Source organism: Monodelphis domestica, chromosome 6, assembly GCF_027887165.1.
Source record: "Monodelphis domestica isolate mMonDom1 chromosome 6, mMonDom1.pri, whole genome shotgun sequence".
In the NCBI taxonomy this organism is placed as follows: Eukaryota; Metazoa; Chordata; class Mammalia; order Didelphimorphia; family Didelphidae; genus Monodelphis; species Monodelphis domestica.
Genome location: NC_077232.1, coordinates 175340649 through 175361677, shown reverse-complemented (window position 1 = coordinate 175361677; position 21029 = coordinate 175340649). Strand labels below are relative to the sequence as shown.

The 21029-nt window shown below is 35.2% G+C and overlaps 1 protein-coding gene across 13 annotated transcripts in view; it reads left to right on the top strand.

Annotated features, from left to right (window-relative positions):
- Positions 1 to 21029, top strand: part of INPP4B (inositol polyphosphate-4-phosphatase type II B) — a 1027382-nt gene that overhangs the window by 954382 nt on the left and 51971 nt on the right. For all 13 annotated transcript variants that reach the window (XM_007496289.3, XM_007496287.3, XM_056802732.1 and 10 more), the window contains one exon: positions 665 to 819. In XM_007496289.3, the coding sequence (XP_007496351.2) occupies positions 665 to 819 (155 nt within the window). The remainder of the gene's footprint in view (positions 1 to 664; positions 820 to 21029) is intronic.

Below are 21029 nucleotides of genomic sequence, written 5' to 3'. Positions count from 1 at the left end.
TGTTTTGTTTTTTTACCTTTTGTGTGTTTTCAACAATCATTTCACCACAGGTAGAGAAACATGTTTAATCTGTTGTTCTACTACCTATATACCAGAGGATTTATTTAAGAAATAGTTACCTTTCAAAAACCATTCAAAATATAAAGGAAGTAGGTTAGATTCACAGTTCATAAAAAGTGAAAAGTTAGTTACTCCAAACTTTAGGATTTCATAGATTAAAAGCTAAAAGCCATGAGAGAGATGTTAACTCCAACCCTCTTTTTCCTACAATGAAACTGAGCCCATGGGAGTGAAATGACTTGCCTACCTAAATTGTTCATGGACCATTTACTCCAAAATCAGTAATTCTTCCCCTTGGACCATAGGCTGATTCATTTCTTTAGTATGATTAAATTTCTTTTTTTTTTCTTCTAAAAAAACCCTGACCTTCCATCTTAGAAACAAAACTATATTCTGGTTCCAAGCAGAAGAGCAGTAAGGGCTAGGCAATGGGGGTAAGTAACTTGCCCAGGGTCACACAACTAGAAAGTATCTCAGGTCACATTTGAACTCAGGATATCCCATCTCCAGGACCATTTCTCAATCCATTAAGCCACCTACCTGCCTCCAAATTATGATATTTCAAAGCAACCCATGAACAAACAGTTATCCTTTTTTATTGCAGATTTGCCGCAAACTCAATGGGATTCGAGTTACTTGTTGTAAAAGTGCCAAAGACAGGACGTCTATGTCAGTGACTCTTGAGCAGTGCTCCATCTTGAGAGATGAACATCACCTGCATAAGGACTACTTCATCCGTGCTCTGGATTGTATGAGAAGGTACCATACAGCTGTTGTTTTCTGCTTCTCCCTTCTCCGCCCTTCCCCCAAGCCCTTCCTGCTTTCATTATTTTAAATGCATGCCATACTCTGTGATCAAACACTTAGTGATACTAAGGATTTTGATTACTTGCCATTTGTGTCATGAAAGTCAAGAGAAATGTATTTCTTCTGCTACATGCCTCTAGTCTATAAAAGAAAAGAAAAAATGGCTCATTTTTTCTTTTTAAATTTTTATCCTGGGGGAGGGACCCTTCTCATTTTTAATAATACCCAGGGAACTTTCATTTTGATTCATTAAGACACAAGTTAAAAGGTATGCGTGCAGAGAATGTTAGAGCTGGAAGGAACCTCAGAGATGAGGTCCAATGCCATCATTTTGCAAATGAATCAAATATGTCTTTGTTTTCAAATTATTTACATTGGAAATCAATGTTTGTGTGGAATGGAAACCTTTAAGACCATCTAACCCAAACTCCTCATTGTATAGATGAGGAAATCAAGTCCCAGTAAGTGACTAGCCCAAGGTGACATAACTAATTAGTGTCCAAGCTAGATTCTTTGTCCACTAAGTTTTCCTGGGTATAATCAATTACACTACTGTTCAACCTAAATAAAGCATGGCCCTCCAAAAGTATGATTAATAGCATACCTCCCCTGTGGCACTTTCATATTGGTAGCCTCCTTCCTTATATTTTTTTCATATCACTCATCAAGAGAGTAGAATGACACTTAAAAAATAAAGAACAGCATAGCAACACAGATGGCTTAAATGCTGTGCCTAAAGTCATGCTTCTGGATTAATTTCCAAAGTAATTAAATCTATGGTCAAAGCAGTAATGGATAAAGAGTGCTTTGTTCACAATATCTGTCAGCAAGGACAGACATTAATTAAAAAGTTAAACAAACCTGCCTCTTTACTACAAAGGATGAATTAGAAGAGCACCCACAATATAGGTGCACCAGTCCGCCCTGGCACTTCTACATGATACATTGGCAAGGGCTACTGTTTCCCTGGGTTGTTATTACCCTCTCTTGTCCTTTTATCCATGCAGCAGTTTAGTGACAGCATGTATTCTATTATATAATAATAGTGGTGTGTGTTACTTTCATGCCAATTATGTTTTTCTCCCCTACTCAAGAGTTCCTTACTGTAGGAAGTTCCTTGCCTTTTGTTATCTCCTTTTTGGCATTTTCATCATTCATTTCTTAATTTTCAAATAAATGCGTGTGACTATCTCAGAACCCCGACATGGATATCTTGACTATAAGAAACCACTGACTTGATATCAAACAGATTCATGCAAACATTATCTTCAAGCCATAGTAGAGGGGAAGCTGTAGCAACTAAGTATAGAGTTCCACAGTTCTCATTTAAAAATCCTGTATAAATCCAACAAGATAGGTTTTATGAAATGAAAACACTTGGTCAGATAAACCCTATGGACTGGCACCAGTTTCAATGAATGTGATACATTATCTGAAAGGTAATATGATCAATGTATAGCTGTCATTTGGGGTTAGGAATATTGGAAACGAGAGTACCATGGTCCCATTCTGATATGGCTCTCTTTTTGTTCCTTCCTGATACTCAGGAACTCTGACTTCATTTTTAGAGTCATTTGGGAGCTTGGAACAGTCAAACACCTCATCTCTAACAGGAACTATTAAACTGGAATTTCCTTGTGCACTAAAACTAATGTGCACACCTGTATCTATGGGTTGGAGGTGAAGGCACCTTTATCTTTCACTCACTTTACATTCCTTAAATTGTTTCAACTTTTTGCACAATCATATCACTTTACATTTCATTCTCCCTCTCTGACTCACATTGCTAAGTGTTAGTATCAACTCAATAAAATGGAACAAACACATTCATTCTGTTTCCATTTTCAACACACTCCATCACCCCTGAGGGTTCCTACTTCATCCACACCACTGATTACTAACATAAATGGGGTGTCAGAAGCTTCCTCTATAACTGAAGGGGAAATTTATCATCCTCTTAATCATCCCCTTCACGAGGAAGACCTCTTCAGCTCAGGACACAACCACCTTTTTGAAGTGTATCACAATGAACACGTTGGGAAAATGAACTTTGTTCAAATGGCCAATTCAGTTTATGAAATTAAAGTGTAATTCCTTAAGCCAGAAAGAATTCAAGGAAATAAGCAACAACAAATAGAAGAGCAGAGGTGATAAGAAGATACGATATATGAGATGTGAATGGAATCTAATTTTTATATTAGAAAAATCTACCTCTTCCCTAGAGTTGTAAATTGTAATGACCATATAGAAACTGCAGCATCTGTGTTGTTATACTCCTCACTTGTAATATGAACACTCATTTTTGACAGTCCTTTTCCTATCACATACCTATAATGTCTGTAATGAGGCAGAAACATAACTCACATGTGGGAATCAGTCAGATTAGCAACTGATTTTCTTTGTGTTCTTGGGCAAGTCACTTACTTTATCCATGTGAACTCCAGTTTCCTTCTCTGTAAAATGAATGAACCATGCCATCCTTAAGGTTCTTTCAGCTCTAGCATTTAGTATGTGCATGGCACTATGTATAGTAAAACCACATTCATTCAGACCCACTTTCTTAGGATTGTCAGAAAGTTAAAACGTTTCAGTGACTGGGAAGAAGAGTCTTGCTAGCAAATTTCTATCATACAGTTATGTGGGAGGGTACTGCATGTTCAGTCAATCTTTAACATCAAAGTGTCCTAAGATTTGTGCCCAAAGTCGAATATGAAGTTGTTTATAGGTTCTCATTCTACTTGTATGATTCACATGTATGTAGTAGTTAAGCAAGTATTAAAGCTTAGGTCTTAAGGCTTGAAGGGAAATAAAATTCTGAGACTCCGAATTGAAAAGATAGTGCCTTACAGACATGAAGCATGGCTTGTACAATAGAGACATAAGAGGACAACTCAGATTTGGGGGAAAACCAATAGTCCAGCTAGACTGGAACATTGATTGTGTGGATAAAATATGATCATAAGAATGGTAAATTAAAGACCAATTAGGGAGAGTCTTAAAGGCTTGGCACTTTATGTTTCATTTCCTCAATAATTAAATCCTAGTGGCAATAGAGAGCCAGTGCCTGGCATTCGACAGAGAAGAGATCAAATCTATATCTTAGGAAGATTATTTTGGCAGTTGTTTGGAAGATGTATTAGCAAAAAGATTGGAATCTGGGGATCCAATAAGCTGTATAGTATAATAAGACAAGTGAGATGAAAAAGGCTTTCACTATGGTGGTAGTCATGTGAGTGGAAAGGAAGAGACAGATGTGAATGATGTTGTACAGCTAAAATTGGCAAGGAAATGGAAAGGGGGTTAAAGAAGATGAAAGAGTCTGGGACAATTTCAAGATAATAAAGTGGTGACTGGGAGCATGGCAGTGACCTCAATCGAAATAGGGATGATTGGAAGAAAGAGACATTCAGAGAGAACATAAGTTCTATTTTGTACATGTTAATAGCTGTTGATTCCAATGACTGTATGTAGAAAGAATAAATTGTGGACTCTGAAGGTGCCTACATACTTCCACAGAAACAAGGTTAGAAATCTGATCTCTTGTGTCCAGGATTGTTCTTTCCTAGTTCTTAAAATCATTCAGTAACATAGTTTTCACCAGATAATATGGCTGTTCAAATTCTTATCAAAATTGTCAACTTTACCATGGATTCTCTTTGCCTGGACATGGGTCTGCTACCTTTTTTACCCTTTAAAATCACCTAAGCACTTTCTCAAAATGGATTTGTAATACCTTCAACCTAAATGATTCCTTATTTTCTTCATTCTGCTTAGCTCAAACTCAAAGTAACTAAACTCCTGCTAAAATGAGAAGCAAAGTGTCTCTGTGTAGGCATGTGCTATGACAGCACTCCCAAGTATAGAAAGAATCCGATGAAAATATAATGATGGAACTGAGGAATATTCACAGAATAAATAAAATACAGTAGAACATAGATGATGTAAATTTGTGGTTTTCTGGTCAATTTGTGCCGGACAATATTCCTTATATATATTTTAGTGACCCCTAGTTTTTACTGGAGTTTGCCTATGGGCTTTCTGTTTTGGGGGTTAGGATAAATTTGTATTTATATCACTTCTCAGACATCGACTAACTAGAATTCTAGGTATGCCTTTTTAGCTTTGTGAACCTTGATATTCAGATGTAGAAAATGGAAATACCTTCCTCCTCATAAAATTGTAATGAGGATCAAGTGAGATAGTAGACTTTGAGAAAAATGTAGCCTTTGATTTCAGTCATATTCAGAAAATTCATTGGTATAGATTTTCAGGTTCATAAGGTATTTTGATTTTCCCCTTAGAAGGCTTTGGGAGGTATGTAACTCATTCTCTCTAGATCCATAGACTTCTCTGCTCATCAGCTTACAAAAATGCCCCTTATATATCATGCCATCCTTCAAAAATGGTGAGTTCTTGACTGTCACATATATGAAATTAATATACAAAGATAGGGACAATTTTTTTTTCATTATTGTTCCTCAGCAAAGGAACAGAAGATAAAAAGCAAGCACTAGATAGCTAGCCTTGAAGCCAGGAAAACCAATGAGACCAGAGTTTCTGACTCCACAGTTGGTGTCCAGCCTTTGTGAGATTTTTGAAAGGACATGCTTTTCCTTTTTTAATTTTGTGCCTGGTGGTTTTCAGCTTGCTATTCTTCCCATTTCACTTCAATGCCACTCATGTTCCTTGTAAAGGTTGGTAAACATCTGGATAGACTTCTCCTCCCTCAAACATCTGCCACAGAAAGAAGCGTGCTAACTGGTGGTAGCACCTGAAAAAAACTTTCTGTTCTCTGTCCCTTTTCGTCTCTAAAGCCTTAACTCTGCTCTCTACCAACAGGATCTGCAATGCATCATTACATCTTTAAGATCCATATCAGTTTGGTGCTTTGTAATGATTTGCAGAGCTCATTTTAGAAACCTTGAACTCTTATATTAGAGACAAGCTGAGATGTAAGAACATCTACATACCCAACAGAATCAAATTAGATTGAATTATGAAAGCTTTTCTCCTTAAGAGCAAACAGCAAGAAATGAATTGGGTTGTGAATTAATTGTATTTCTAAAAATCAGTTGTGGTGGAACTGACACACCATTTAAATGTTCTTTTTTCTGTGTTTGTTTTCATTGCTGATAACTCTGGGATTCTGGTGAGGTTTTATCACTTAGGATTTCACCATCATTTTTATTTACCAATACTGACATTGTTTTATCAGCCCTGTTGTTGCTCAGTCATTTCAGTGTCAGACTCCTCATGATCCCATTTGGGGATTTCTTGGCAAAGATACTGGAGTGGTTTGAGGTTTCCTTCTCCAGCTCATTTTACAGATGAGAAAACTGAGGCAAATAGGGTTAAGTGATATGTCCAGAGTCACAAAGCTAGTAAAAGTCTGATGTCAGAAGTGAACTTAGGAAGAAGAGTCTAAGCCAAATTTGAATCTAGGACTTTTTCTATCTATGTCTGACTCTCAAACCACTTAAGAAAAAACCACCCAGTTGCCCCTTTGGCTTTACTATTTAATCCCTGAAGGAGAAGTAGGAAGTAACAGATTAGGATTGATCACTACTATAGGGAGAAAAAATATACTTATTTTGCTGAATTTTCTTCTGTTGTGTTATTTTACATGAAATCTTAAAGCACTTATAAGTTCCTATGGATTTAAGAGAAGTCACAGTATTGAATTGATGGATTTTTCTTTTTCAAGAGATATGTATGTGTTCCATGAATGTCAGAAGAGGTCATGTGCAGTGGGTGACAAATAAGTGTGACATTCTTTCCTATTTTAGAAATAGAAGTGTTCTCCAACCCTTCTCCCCCAGCTCTTAGTCCTTCCCTACCATGAAAATTATTTTTAAAATCATTTTTGTCTATTTCCCTTTCTGTATTACTGTCAGTTAGTGCAAAGCTGCTGTCTTTTTTTTTCATTATCTCCTAGATTAGAGCTTCAGGAGAAAGGCAAACATCTGAGATTGAGTTAATTGAGGCTCACCAGGTGTCCTTACTGCCAGGGAGGGTTGGGAGTGTGGAAAGCACCATTACTCTAGCATTTTTTCTGATCAAGTTTTCTAGTCCCCAGTGAAGCACTGTTATTGATTGCAGACATTGCTTCAGTCTACAACTGTTGCCTTTAAACATAAACAAAATCGAGCTATGGAGGTGTCACTTAAATTTTCAGGTTATCTTCTTGAAAAAATATGTGCCATTTCTACAATGACTAAGCCAACCTCAATCCATTTTTAGTAGTTTGCCTTCATACTGTTTACTTGGCAAAAATTTATTCTTCTACAATTTTAGTCAATATATATATATTTTTTGTTGTTGTTGTTGTTGTTGTTTTGAGAGAGAGAGAGAGAGAGTCACCTAACATCAATGCCCTCAGCAGCACTGTTACTCTTAGGACTTTAAGTTTCAGAGGCTGTCAGTCTGCATAAATAGGAATCTCCACACTTGGAAGTCTCTTTATAGATAAAATCACATAACATCAGACAGAACATCTTCTCCATTATCCCCCAAAAGAGTATAATACCATGAAGCTAAGTCCTACACTCTTCTCAGGCAGAGACTGCAACTACTGCTTGGATTCATGGGGTTTGATCAAAGTTTTCCCTGACTGGAACAGAGAAGGGAATTGACTTCAGCTGAACCTGTCTAGTATAGATAGAAGGGCAAACATAGAGACTGAGTCAAGTAAGCAGAAGTTGGAGTCCAAAAATAAACATTTTGGAAATGGTCAGTAGTAGTGTCTGAAGTGAAAGTCAAGGACAGGAACTAACATTGGAGCACATGACCTGAGTAAGCCCAAGAGTGTTCAAAGAGAAGACCAGTTCAAACCCAGGAACACAGTTGGGACCCAGCAAGTGCTAGCAGGAGGTAAGTGCACTATCAGTTGGACAACAGTAAAGATACCAATGTCCAGGCTCAGCCAGTATGGTAGAGACTGAACTTGAACCCAGATCTTCTTTCCTCCATATTCTCTATTAACTATACCATGATTTTCTATGCCAGTTATGAATTGTTTTCTCATAGCTAATTCTTTCCCTAAATTTCTCTTGTGGAACTTTGAACTCATTTTATGTCTATCTTGCTTTTCTGGAGAGAGAGACTAGCTAGTCTCTCATCTTCTACGTAGAAGGTACTCATGTACTCCATAATGAAGCTAGTTAAATTTTCTGTTCAAAATGTTTTAAGAGATTCTTCTAATGTTTCAGAGGTAGTGGGTAAAAATGTTAGAAGTGATTGTAAAAAAAGTAAACAAAAAGAACATTTCTCATAAAAAACATATAGGTAGAAACAATACTTAGCTCAATTATTAGCACATAGTAGGAAGTTAGTGGATAATTCTTGACTCACTAACTGGCCTTCAAGAGAAAGAACCCTCTTAGAATGGGTCTGTGAAGAACAAGGAGTGTTTGACATAGAGTAGAAACTCAATGAGAAAGGGGTTTTTATCTAAGAATACAGTGGTCTTTTGGAATTACAAGAGCAAGTGAAGCATCTCTAGCTGAGGAAGGCAACTACTGACAGAAAGATGACTCCGTCATATTGGAAGTACCATATAAAGTTGGAGAAAGGACTCTTAGTAGATAAATTAAGATTACAGGTAACTTGTGGGTCTGTTTGTGAGTCAATACACCTTCATTAAGTGCCTTCTGTGTGTCTATGCTATAATCCATGGAATTAAACAAATCCAAAGAAACTTTGTAAGAAAACTTCAAAGAACCACTGGAAGCAATCCAAGAGTTTGAAATCAAGTTACTACCTTTCTTTGAATGTTAGTACAGGAACAAGAGAGGAGCACCAAGGATAATGTGGGTGGCTGCTTATATCTGATTTCAGTTATCGTAAAGGTTTGCTCTTCGAATGTTTTCTGCTCTTAATTTTTTTTTCCTGTTTGCTTAGGTTTAGTCATTTCATGTTCTATAACATGTAGAGAGTTCATAGTTAGAAAACTGTGGGAATATTAATCAGTACTCACCATCTGACTATCAGAATTTATTGTGCCCCACTGCTCAGACCAAGCAATGGCCACATATTACTGCCACTTGTTGACAGCACACAATAAGTTTTCTAGAAGATCCAACTAAAATTATAAAAGAAAAACTTGCATCATATATTTTAATATTAATCATTCATGAGTCTTTTATTTACCAGTCTGAATGATCTAATTTCTGTATGTTTTGTTTATAGAAATAACCAGTAGTCATCTAATTGTTTAAACTAGTATTGCTCATCCATTTTCAAGATACAATTCACCTCAATTTTACTTTAATTTTTTTTCAAGACCAAGTTTTCTCCTCTCTGTCCAGCTGGAAGTGTAGGAGTATTCCTCCCAGGCCCTGTCCCACTACTGATCCTTCAGAGGATCTTTACCTTTTTAACCTGGACTGCCTCACATTCCCTTGGGCAACCAAGTCTCTCACCTACCACCTTTCATATCCCATAGGCTCATCATATTAATGCTGGGCTTAAAGTGGACACTTAATCAGCTTAGTATTATTCCTTGTACTGCTTGAGAATAAGAGATCTACCAGCCTCAACCTCCCTCGTGGCTGGTATTATACACAGCCCTTCTGGTGTTCAATAAGGATTGCACTCTTATTTTTTTTTTGCCCTTTTGTCAGTGAAAATGGTTTGATGTGAAATACCAGTAATTCAGTCCTGATTCTATAATTTAGCTTTATAACATCAATTTAGAGAGTAGAGAGTCTTTTTTTTAATTGCACAGGAATTTTTTGCTATGTCTTATAATAGATATTTTCTTTTGAAGAGACCAGAGAGAAAATGAAAATAATATTGGAGCTGTCAGGATATAATATTTTTGACAGAGAATAGGAATCAAGGCCATTCCTTTTCACCAGATTGAACTGGCTTTATAGCAACAATCCATGAAATGGACATGTATATTCAAAGCTGTTGGTTACCCTAGTGATTAAAAATGGGAGAGAGAGAAAAAAAAACTTAAGTTTTCATGTAAGAGGATCAAAAATCTTTGTGACCTTATATCTTTGTTATAATTTTTTTACATCAATTAATGACCTGGGCTTATAGTCTGAGTTTACTGAGTATTTGTAGAGTTATAATGTGAAATGGAGATACTGGCAGTTGAGAATACCTATCCCCTCTTAGGCTGTAGACTATGAGAACTATTCAAGATCTACTACCAGAATAGTATTAGAATTGGAATGTTACCTCCAGCTGTCCACTCCCTTAGCTTGTGAGGTCTAATACAATCTTGACCTGAGAAAAATTACCCTTTTATATCATGAATAACAAATGATCATGAGCTTGGGCTTAAAGACCTCAATCCATTTCACTTTGGGCTAGCTTTAAGTGTTAGAAAGATTTTTTTTATCAGACATTAAAACTGAAAGTTCTCTTTCTGAAGCTTAAGATCATAAAATCAGTCAATCAACAAGCATTTATTTAGGTGCTTCACTAAGCACTGTAGATACAAAGAAAGATACAAAAATATAGTACCTGCCCTCAGAGATTTCATCCTGATGCAAGAGAAAAGATTCAAATAACTCAGTATATGTGAGATTTATAAAGATTAGATAGAAGATAACCTCAGAGGGAGGAAGTAGTAGCTGGGGATGCTGCCTCCAAAAAATAGAGTTTGAGTTAAGTAGTGAAGAAATCCAGGGATTCTATGATGTTTGAGTAATATAGGAGAGAATCTCAGCCATGGTGGGTAGAGGAGGGATTGGGAGGACAGACAATTAAAAACCATAAAGAGGATGGAAGGAGAGTCCTGTTTGGTGAAAATAGCAAGACCAGTTTAGATGGTCTTTAGAGTATGCAAAAAGGAAGCAACTGTAAGAAGACTGGAATGGTAAAAGGGTCCAGGTTGCCAGGAGTTTTAAATGCCAAAGGAGTTTATAATTGATCTTGATGGTTAAAAAGGAAACACTAGATTTTATTGAGTAGGTTTAGTGACATGATCAAATTTATGCTTCAGGAAAAATATTTAAGCAACTATGTAACCACATAGATAGAGTGGGAAGAAACTTGGATTAGAGACCAAGATTGAGTGGTTGAACTGACCTTACAGGAAGAGTTCTTTAGGGATGTAGAAACAAATTTTAATAAATGATTTGGTAACTATTTCAGTAAGATTAATTTCCTTTGTAATTTTATGTATTTTATTTTTAAGAATTTAAAAAAATATTGTTGTAAAAAGAGGACAGCTAGGTGGCGTACGTGGATAAATTACTAACCTTGGAGTCAGGAAGATTCATCTTCCTGAGTTCAAACCTGTCTTCAAATATTTACTATGTGACCCTGTGCAAGTCATTTAACCTGCTTACCTCAGTTTTCTCATCTGTAAAATGAGCTGCAAAAAGAAATGGCAAAGCCACCTCAGCGTCTTTGCCAAGAAATCCCAAATAGGATCACAAAGAGTCAGATACAATAGAAAATGACTGAAAAACAACAAATTTTAAGAAGGGATCTGTAGGTTTCATCAAAATAGAATCTATAATTAAAAAAAAAATTAAGAACCTGTAGATCTACCCCTTCATTTTACCTATAAAGATACTGATTTTAGCAGGATTAAAGTTACACAGATTAGGAGTGGCAGATCTGGGGCTTGAATTCAAGTCCCCTGATTCCAAATCCAGCACTCTTTCCACCATTCTACAATGGTATTACTCTTCTGGCTCTGTGGTTGGACTGAAAAAATCTCATCTCTTTTTTCCACATAAGTGTCCTTCAGATACTTGAAGATGATATATCTACCTAATCATATATCTATCTACCTAAGCTTTCTTTCCTCCAAGAAAGTATTTTTCAGTGGTTGATTTCAGAAATTTATTGAACAAGATACAAATATTCTATCAAAGTATTTTTCATATATATTTACAATTACTTTATATTATGGCAGATCAATAAATATAGTCACCTTCCTTAAAATATTCCCTGTAGTCTGAGAGTTCCTTAATGTTAGTCTAATGTTGACAAATTAATGAGTTATAGATATAGTAAAAGAAAGTAAATGAGGATCATTAGTGGGGGTTTTGAACTTTTTAAAAATTCTGAGCACTGTGTTGAAACTAGAGTCCTACACATCACTTATCCACAAATGGACTGGAGGTTAATGGGGAAGGAGAGAGAAGGATGATAGCATTTTGTTTTGCTTTTGAGGCAGAAAGCTAATGCAATGTTCTGAGGAACAAATTTATTAAAATGGAAGATGAAGTGATAAGAATAATGAATTAGTTGAAATACATCTAGGAAAAGAAAGTAACAATGGTGCTAACTTAGGGTTTGAGGCTATGAAGCTGTGCTCAAAAAGTGATGAAAATGTTATAACCTCAAAATAATGATATTAAAATAGTGTGTCCTTCTCTGTATCTAGTTTTGAACTCATAACAAAATGTGTCTCATTTGAGTAATATGGAGTTGAAAGGCTCATTAAAAAGAGATATACTAAATAGTAAACATGAATATTTTCATAACATGCTTCTTATTTTAATTATACGTTCCTTTCATTTATAAATAAATTCTTCTCTAACTAGCAACCCAACTTTTGTAAAAGTAATCATAATAAAGGGAAAGAGGGAAGCAGTTAAGAAAAATAGCATCCAACATGTGACCTTTGTCTAATAATAAATGCAGTTTTGAATACTCAGTTCATGACCTCTGCAAAAAAGGAGAAAAGTGTGTTCTGTTATCTCCCTGGAGACAGGCATAGTCTTTACAATTGTATATCATTTTGGTTTCATTTTCCTTGTTATTCATGTTTGCTTTGGTTTCATTCAGGTTTTAGAATTTGACAGCCTTTCCAATAATTACTGCTTCCATTTGTTGTCATTATTGCACATTTCTTGTATGAAAGCTAAAACCTTAGTGTTATTTCTGAGTTACATTTCTTTATTAAAAATTAGTTTTTGAGTGCTTGAAACTTTATTATTCTTTCTATTTACACTTATTGTCCTTGTCTGTTTTATTTTTCCTGGTTCTGTTTACTCTTCATCAGTTCATAAAAATCTTCCCATACTTCTCCATTTTCTTTATATTGATCATGTATAAAGTCACCGTATACTTCCATTGAACATATGTGTCATCAATGACTTAATCATTCCCTGTCTGATAGGCACATGCTTCTAGTTCAAACTCTTTCCTATGACAAAAAGTACTACTGAGAATATATTGATGTGTAAGGGATCTTTCTTCTTTAATATATTTTAAGTATAAGTTTAGAAGTGAGATCTCTTAGTAAAGAATGAACCTTCAAAGTAATTTAATATAATTTTACAGTTGAGAAAACTAACTAAATGATTGTTATTGACTCAAGATTTCACAGGTTAGTTCCTTGTTAGTTAACAGAACCAGAACTTGAATGCAGATCATTTGATTCCAAATTCATCATCCTTTTCTTTATACCACTTTAGTAACTATTCTATTGTCATTTCAAATAGCTCTCCAGAATTGTGGAGGCAAATCATTGCTCCCTCAAAAGGGAGCTTTTCATCTTATAGTTCTTCCAGTGATGAGTATTTTCATTTTTTGTCATCTTTGCCAATTTGTTGTGTGAGAAATGAAACCTCAGGGTTGTTTGGAATTGCATTTCTCTTAGTAAACATGAGCTTTTGAAAGCTGAGATCCTAAACATGGAAATTATTTAGAGTTATTCAGTGGGGCATAACCAGGAGGAGTAATGGAATTAATTGAAAGAAAAAATAGAATGTGTCCACAGAAATATGTTCAATGTGTTTGTTGATTAAATGATGGAGACATAGAAAGAAAATAACCATTCCCAGGGTCACTGTTAGGGAATTTCAATGAGAAATATTTGTGAATTTCTTTTAAATCATGGCCAAAAAAAAATCCACTGTATAGTGAAATTGGATACCTTAGCATTGTATCAAAAGATCTGGGTTCAAATGCAATCTCTGACATCATGTCTATGACCTTGTCAGTTCTGACCTCTCTGAGTCTCATTTCATTCTTTTATAAAAGATTTCTACTATCTCATAATGTGAAGAATATTTTACAAAAAATTATTTAAATGTGAATTATTACTTCTATAGTGAAAAATCACATGAGATAACTGGAATGATAGATTATGGTCCTGCTTTAAATGTAGTTAACTTCATTATTGTTCAGTCATTTTGGTGGTATTGACTCTTCATTTTCTTGGCAAGGATACTGGGCCATTTCTTTCTCCAGCTTATTTTACAGATAAGGGAACTGAAGCAAATAGGGTTAAGTGAGTTGGCCCTAGGATCAAAAAGCTTCTAAGTGTCTGAGACATAATTTGAACCCATGAAGATGAATATTCTTGACTCCAAGCCTAGTACTCTCTCCACTGTGCCACCTAACTATTCTTAACTTAGATTTTTACAAAAGATTTGGTAAGATCCCTGGTGAAATTCCTATCCTATCAAATAGATAGAATGAGATGACCTAGATCAGCTTAAACTAGAACTGGTCAAATGGCTAGACCCAAAGAGTCATTAATGATTCAAGATCAACTTGGAAGGTCTTTCATTTCATTGTGTGCCACTCAGTGTGCCAAATAATGGGGTTACATATCAATGATGTGACTCATATCCATGATCTCTGCCAGAATAAAAGTAATTTTATCTAGCAGGACACATACCCTTTCTTCCCACAGTCCCAGCTCTGGTTGGGTGGCTAACCTTACTGTTATTTTCTCTGGCAGCTCATTATGCTGGCAGGTAAAAGACCCACACTAAATAAATGAGGTGCTCTAGGTTTGTTTCCCAATTCTTTAGGATTAGCAAAGAGTATTCAGCATTGTGTCATTCTGACCAGGTCCCAGCAATTGTCAAAGCGTATTAGCATTCACATATAATAATGGTTCATTGCATCAGTGATGTCATTTAAAGCCATAATCTTGCATTTCCCAATAATATCACCAAATCAAGTTTCTATTTTTTGGTGTGATGGTAATGGTAATATTGAAGAAGCCCTTTGTATGTCGAATGACTCTTTTTCTTGGGTCAGAAAATACAGCCAAGTTCTATAGATGGTGGAGTAGGAAAGAACCAGTAATACTTTCTTGTGTAGCCTCCCACTCTCATAGTTATAGTTACATGGGTCTATTTTTTTTTAATGTTACAGGTTGTAACATTACTTGGGACTTTGATTTTAGTTTTTAATGAAGTTTTGTCAGGGATTTCTAATTAGATGTTGCGTGTACTGGAATTAGTATGGAGGAGATGCAAGAGTACATAGATACCTGCAGATATTTTCTAATGGACTAGAATATCCTTCTTTCTATTTTGGGCAGATTACACTAGGAGTAGTTTTGGTTTTCTGAGTGAGAGTGAAAATTTCTATTAGATAATAGTCCATCGTTTGGGCAGATTTATAGGTAGAAGAAGAGATCCACTTCAGAGAAGCACTTTTTTTTTTAAATGAATTCAGCAACATTTGCAAGCCTTATAATGCTAATAAAAATAACTGAAATTGTAAAGTGAATTGCAGTGAAGTTTTATATTATTTTCTTTGCATTGAGTGAGGTAAGGGTTGTAATTATTGATTGAAAAGAATCATGAAATTTCTCTCTCTGCCCCTTTCTGCTTAAGTTTAATTTGCTCCTGTTTGCAAAGTATGTTTTAATTCAAATGGTATGATATGACTTCTGGAATATTTAGTGTTGTTCCTATTGACTGTTCCTTCCCCACTACCATAGATATTTGATGATTAGCTTTAATAATAATGGAGAACAATTTCTCTCTTGCTCTCCATTATGTCTCAATGAGTCACACCCAGAATGTTCAAACACATTTTCCCAAGAAATATATAAAAATTCCTCCAAAGCTGTGGAAAGGATTACTTTGGTCAAGTATTTTTATGGGCTACTAAAAGATTATAAAGTGTACAACCCAGTAAGACTCAATTTCTTCCAGTCTCAAAGACATCCATTTCTAAAGTTTGCTATGGGAAAATAATTACAGTTTGTATAGTCCAGAGGCAGTTTGGTATAGTGAATAAAGAACCAGCACTGAGCCCAGAATGACATGTATTCAAGTCCAATTTGGGATACTGTGACAAAAAACTTAACTTCTCAGGACTCGAAGCATCTAGCTGAGGACAGCTGGGTAGCTCAGTAGATTGAGAGCCAGACCTAGAGATGGGAGATCCTGAGTTTAAATCTAGTTTCAGACACTTGCTAGTTGTGTGATCCTGAGCAAGTTACTTAACCCCCATTGCCTAGCCCTTATCACTCTTCTTTCAGCACCTCATATTAAGTGGACAAAACAGATTCAAAAGTCCTAAGAGTTTTAAGGAAATTGGAATCATCTAGTCCAGTTTCCATCAACTGCCCTTGTTTCTTTGGCAGCAGCATCCTCTATTTCTTATCTTTTTCTTCTGCCTCTTGAATTTGTTTCCCCCTTCTTGCTCCAGAAGTGACTTGATCCCCCCCCCTCCCAGTTTGAGTTAGACAAACATAAATTCTAAGAACTTGACTATGGCCAAAATAATGTTCTTAGAGAACCATAGATATGGTTATGGAGCACATTTAAAAGCAGAGAAAAGAGCTTATTCTGTTGTCTTCTCTCCACTGATGGTTGAGTTGTTGTTCAACATTAGGTCAGCCAGAAACAGATTAATTTGTGTTTCACCATTGCTGGCTATTCTAATATTGAGTGATAGTTTACCTTGTGATGAGAAACTCAGGAAGACTAGAAATGCCTTCTTTATACCCTTCCTTTCTCCTGAGAATACAAGAAAAGCAGTGAATTTATGCTGAATTCTTTGACGTCTACTTAGTGTCTCCCTCATGACTTCTATTGTAGGTCTAGATGTAAGCACCCAAATGCCTAAATCTGTTTACAGTTAGCTACTTGATGAGTTTTTTTAAATATTGGGTTAAAATCTATTTGTCTAATCTTCTTTACTTAGAAATTTACTTATTCTTTAACCCAATTTATTCTTCCTACTTTAATATTTAAAAGCAGTAAAAGCTATCATTGATGCTACCAAATGCCATTCTCTATATACAAATGTATATATAATCTGATTTCTTGTGGAGCCTTCTCTTTCCATAGCTTTAATCAACATTTGAAAAATTACTATTAATGTTGAATAAGTATTATTCAATATGAATAAGAATAAAATTGAATAAGTGCCCATATTCATAAAGAACATTATTTACTTGAATTAAAAAAATAGAAAAACTTTGTCCTCATTTTTAAATAACTCGTTCTTAATTATAATAATGTAAGAGCTAAGGGACATGAAATCCTTTAGATGTAAAAATATAAAAGACTGGATATCATCTAGCCTCTTAACACTTCTTTCTAACTCCTAATATACTTAAAAAATGTTTTTCTACTTCTATCTTACTAAAGAATGTAAACCTAAAAATAGAATGGTTAAAATACTCTTAAAAATAATAACTATGATTTCATATTGTATATTTTAATTCAGTTGATGAAAATGATGACTAAAGATAGTCCAAGAAATCAGGACATTCCTTTAATTTACAATCTACTTAATTAAAAGGAAGAAGTATTATTTCTGAATAAGTATTTTATCAGATCAGAACACTAAAGAGTATAACTAGACCATTGCAATTCTAAGATTCTGACCTTTATCAGAACACTTAAGATTATTCAGTAAATGTTCTTATTGGGTGCCTGTATTTTGTGACAGGTGATATACCCCTGTCCAAAAGAGCTTAAAATTCAATTGGGAAGATTAAAATATCTATTTTCACAAATAGATACTCTCTATCAGCCAATGAACATTTGTTAAATGCTTATTATAGGTCAGACACTGTGTTGAGCTCTAAGATAAAAAAAAAAGTAAAAAACCTGAGTTCTTGCCTTCCAGAAATTCACATTTTAATGGGGAAGACAGCACACACAAAAATTTGGGCATAAATGATCGATACAATGTAAATGAAAAGTGAATTAAAAAAGAAGGCTCTACCTAGTTATACAGTGATCCCTCACATATCTCCTGAGTTATGTTCCAGAGACCTCCACGATAGGTGGAGTAGTGGCATTATATTTATTTTATGATTTATATATATATATATATATATATATATACATATATATATATAAAGGCTTTATAAATCCTTCTCCCTCTCCTATAAACCTTTTCCACACTCTTATTAACCTACAGTCACCGAGCCAATCAGCTTCCAGGATACAGAACACAGGTTGTGGTTGGTCTCATTTCATTCCATCAGCCAATAGTATGCTGGGATAAGTTTAACTCCACAATACAGAATTAGATTTTTTTTTAAACCCACAATACAGTGAAGCCAAGATGAGTGTACCACCACATAGTAAGGGATGACTGTATTTGGTTTCTCAAACACACCTTTAGGGAAATGGGACAAAATCTATGCAAAAACCACAATGACACTTTCTCTGAATTAGCCGTAACAGAAATGATCATAGAATCCTAAATCTGGAATTGGAGCCATCTAGTCTGACCCTCTATTTTACATAGGAGTAAACTGAGGTCACATAAGTGGTAATGATCAAAGGTGAGAATTTTAACCCAGATAATCCATTATAACTTGCTGCCTTTTCATCACAAACTCTGCTCTTGATGGAGTAGTGAAAGACACAGAAATGCTCAGCATGAACTCATAGGCAATCCCAGTCTTCTAATGCTATAAAGATGAACCTAATTCAATCTAACATCATTACTTAACCATTGTTCTTCTCAAATATTCCCTGCAAAGCCTCCCCCACCATAGACCCACAGTGATAGCATAGTAGAGTGATGCTAAAATATAGGGCTCTGCTCCTATTCATCTCCTTGGTGATGAACTAGATGTCTCTCAACTTCAAAACAACTGCTACCTATGTCTATGGTGCTAAATGCTTCTGCAATATATAGGACTCACAATAAAAAACACTGTCATGAGGGCTTTGTGAGTAAATAAAGTACTCTAAGGTGTTCAGAGAATGGACCATCCAGGGTGAAGATTCAAAAGAAGAATTGGCTAGAATGGAAATCTGACTCAGTCATGAAGATTTGTTTAAATTGTCTCTACATAATTTCCACCAAGGACCCTGAAAATGTTTTATTGGAAAAGTCTTTGTTGAGACAAATTATCAGCAGTTTGCAGTTAGATTTGCATGTTTTTGTGCTCACAAATGCTCCCTATACTTCATCAAAGGAATAAAGCATTCAATTGTTTCTTGTTACCAACATGGCATGATGGATAGAATAGAGTTAGGAAAAGATGGTTTAAAATCCTATCTCAGACTCTTATTGCTCTGGGACTCTGGAGAAATAATCCCTCTGTTTCTCAGTTTCCTCAGCTGCAAAAGGAAGTTGGACTAAATGGGCTCCAAGAACTCTTATGCCTTGAGCTCTGGGATTATATGATCTAATTTCAGGGAACTGTTATGTCCAAGAAATTAAGTATCTCCTGTGTTTTTCATTAATGAAGTTCGTAAAAGTTAGTAATTAATAAGGGGAAATGAATGAGCATTAGAAAGAGTATACTTTCAGAGATGCAAGGAAAATTGAATTATTCATGTTCTCTATGGCATATGCCCATACTGCCCAGGCTTCCAAATAAGATTGTTAAGCATAGTGTCCTGTACAAAGTAGGTTCTTAATAAATGTTTGTTAAACAGTTTATCAGCAATGGAATGAACTATAGCAGGAAACAGTGAGTTTCCTGTCAATAGAGATCTAGGTAACTATTTTCTCTGTGTAAAAGGAATAACTGTTAAGATATAAGAACCAGGCTCACTAAAGTCTCTCATGACTCAAAAAATTCTGTGATTCTATTTGCATCTTTAGGTTAAAATTTTTTGGTTTCTTTTATATGTATATTGTAACTTACTTTTGGCATTGGGCCTGTGTGGTCTTTGTTAATTTTCATATCAGAACTAATCTTAATGTCACTTCTAATCCTAGAAAGTGTATTATTGTAGTCCTGGTAGTTTTTTGCAGAAAGAATATCTAATGCAATTTTTAAAATGAATTCTTAGGAGAAACTGCAGAGTATTAAGTTGGCCCTGCATAGTTTCTTTTCCCTCCAATTAATAAGCATTAATTTTATTTCCTTCCTACTTACAGTGGAGGAAAAAATAAAAATCTTTAATAAATATGCATAGTCAGGGCAAAACTAATTTCCACGTTGGCCATGTCACAGAGAGAAACATACTGAGAGATTTCTTCATCTTGTCAGGAGCCAGATCCCTTATCAATAGTCCTGGCATCATGTTGGGTCATTTCCTAGGTTTCATTCAACATCCAACAGATTTCTGACCAAAAGAAAAAAGAAAGAAAATGGCAAATGTTCGAAGGGCTGCAAAAAAAACAAAAAAACAAAACTCGGCATGGCAATATATTCTTAACATGTATAGTCTTGTAGATTGGTTCAGCTATTCTGAATAGCAATTTGGAACTAAACTCAAAATGTTACTTGCATATTTGTTACTATGTGTCTTCCAAATCCCTTCCTAAGGGCTCCCACCCAGTAATGAAGAGAAAAGGATTATACAATTATGAGTCAATGAATAAGACATAAGGGAGGTGTCCGATATGAATTGGCTTTGGATAACTTGGTAATGATGACTATTAATCATTCACAATGTTGATCAGACCTGTTTTCTCTTCAAATCTTTTCAAATATAAATGAAATGTGTTCTTAATTATGGAAGTGTATGACAAGCACATGGTATTCCATTAGAAACTATATATTTTATTATGGTATATATAGATTCCTTTCTATTTAGAACCTGGTTGCTTATTTCCATGGATGCCCTGACATGATCCCCTAAATAAAATTATGATGAAGGAACCCTTTGTTCCTAGCACTTCATGATTCAAAAGCCATGGCTGAGTGATAGGTAAGAAGTGGAAAAAGTCTTTCATTAGAAAGTTGAGATGGAAGTTGAAAACCTCAAGGCCTTCACTGACCATTGACTTTCCTTCTTGAGTGATGGTGAAATCATACTACACCTGGCTAATCCAAGGAAAGGTCTTAATTTGCATGTCAGCATTCCTTATTGGCTTTCTGCTTCTTTTCTCACTTACAGTACAGTGGAAAGTAAATGACAAAGATTATATTCACATGGGTCAGTATCTTTGCCACTAAAAGTTAAAAATTTTATGACCAGTTTTCTCTAATTACAAAATTCTCTGAGGATTTACAATGTTTGGAAGAGGGGAGGATTCTCCCTCCTCTCTCTTTAATGGTTTGT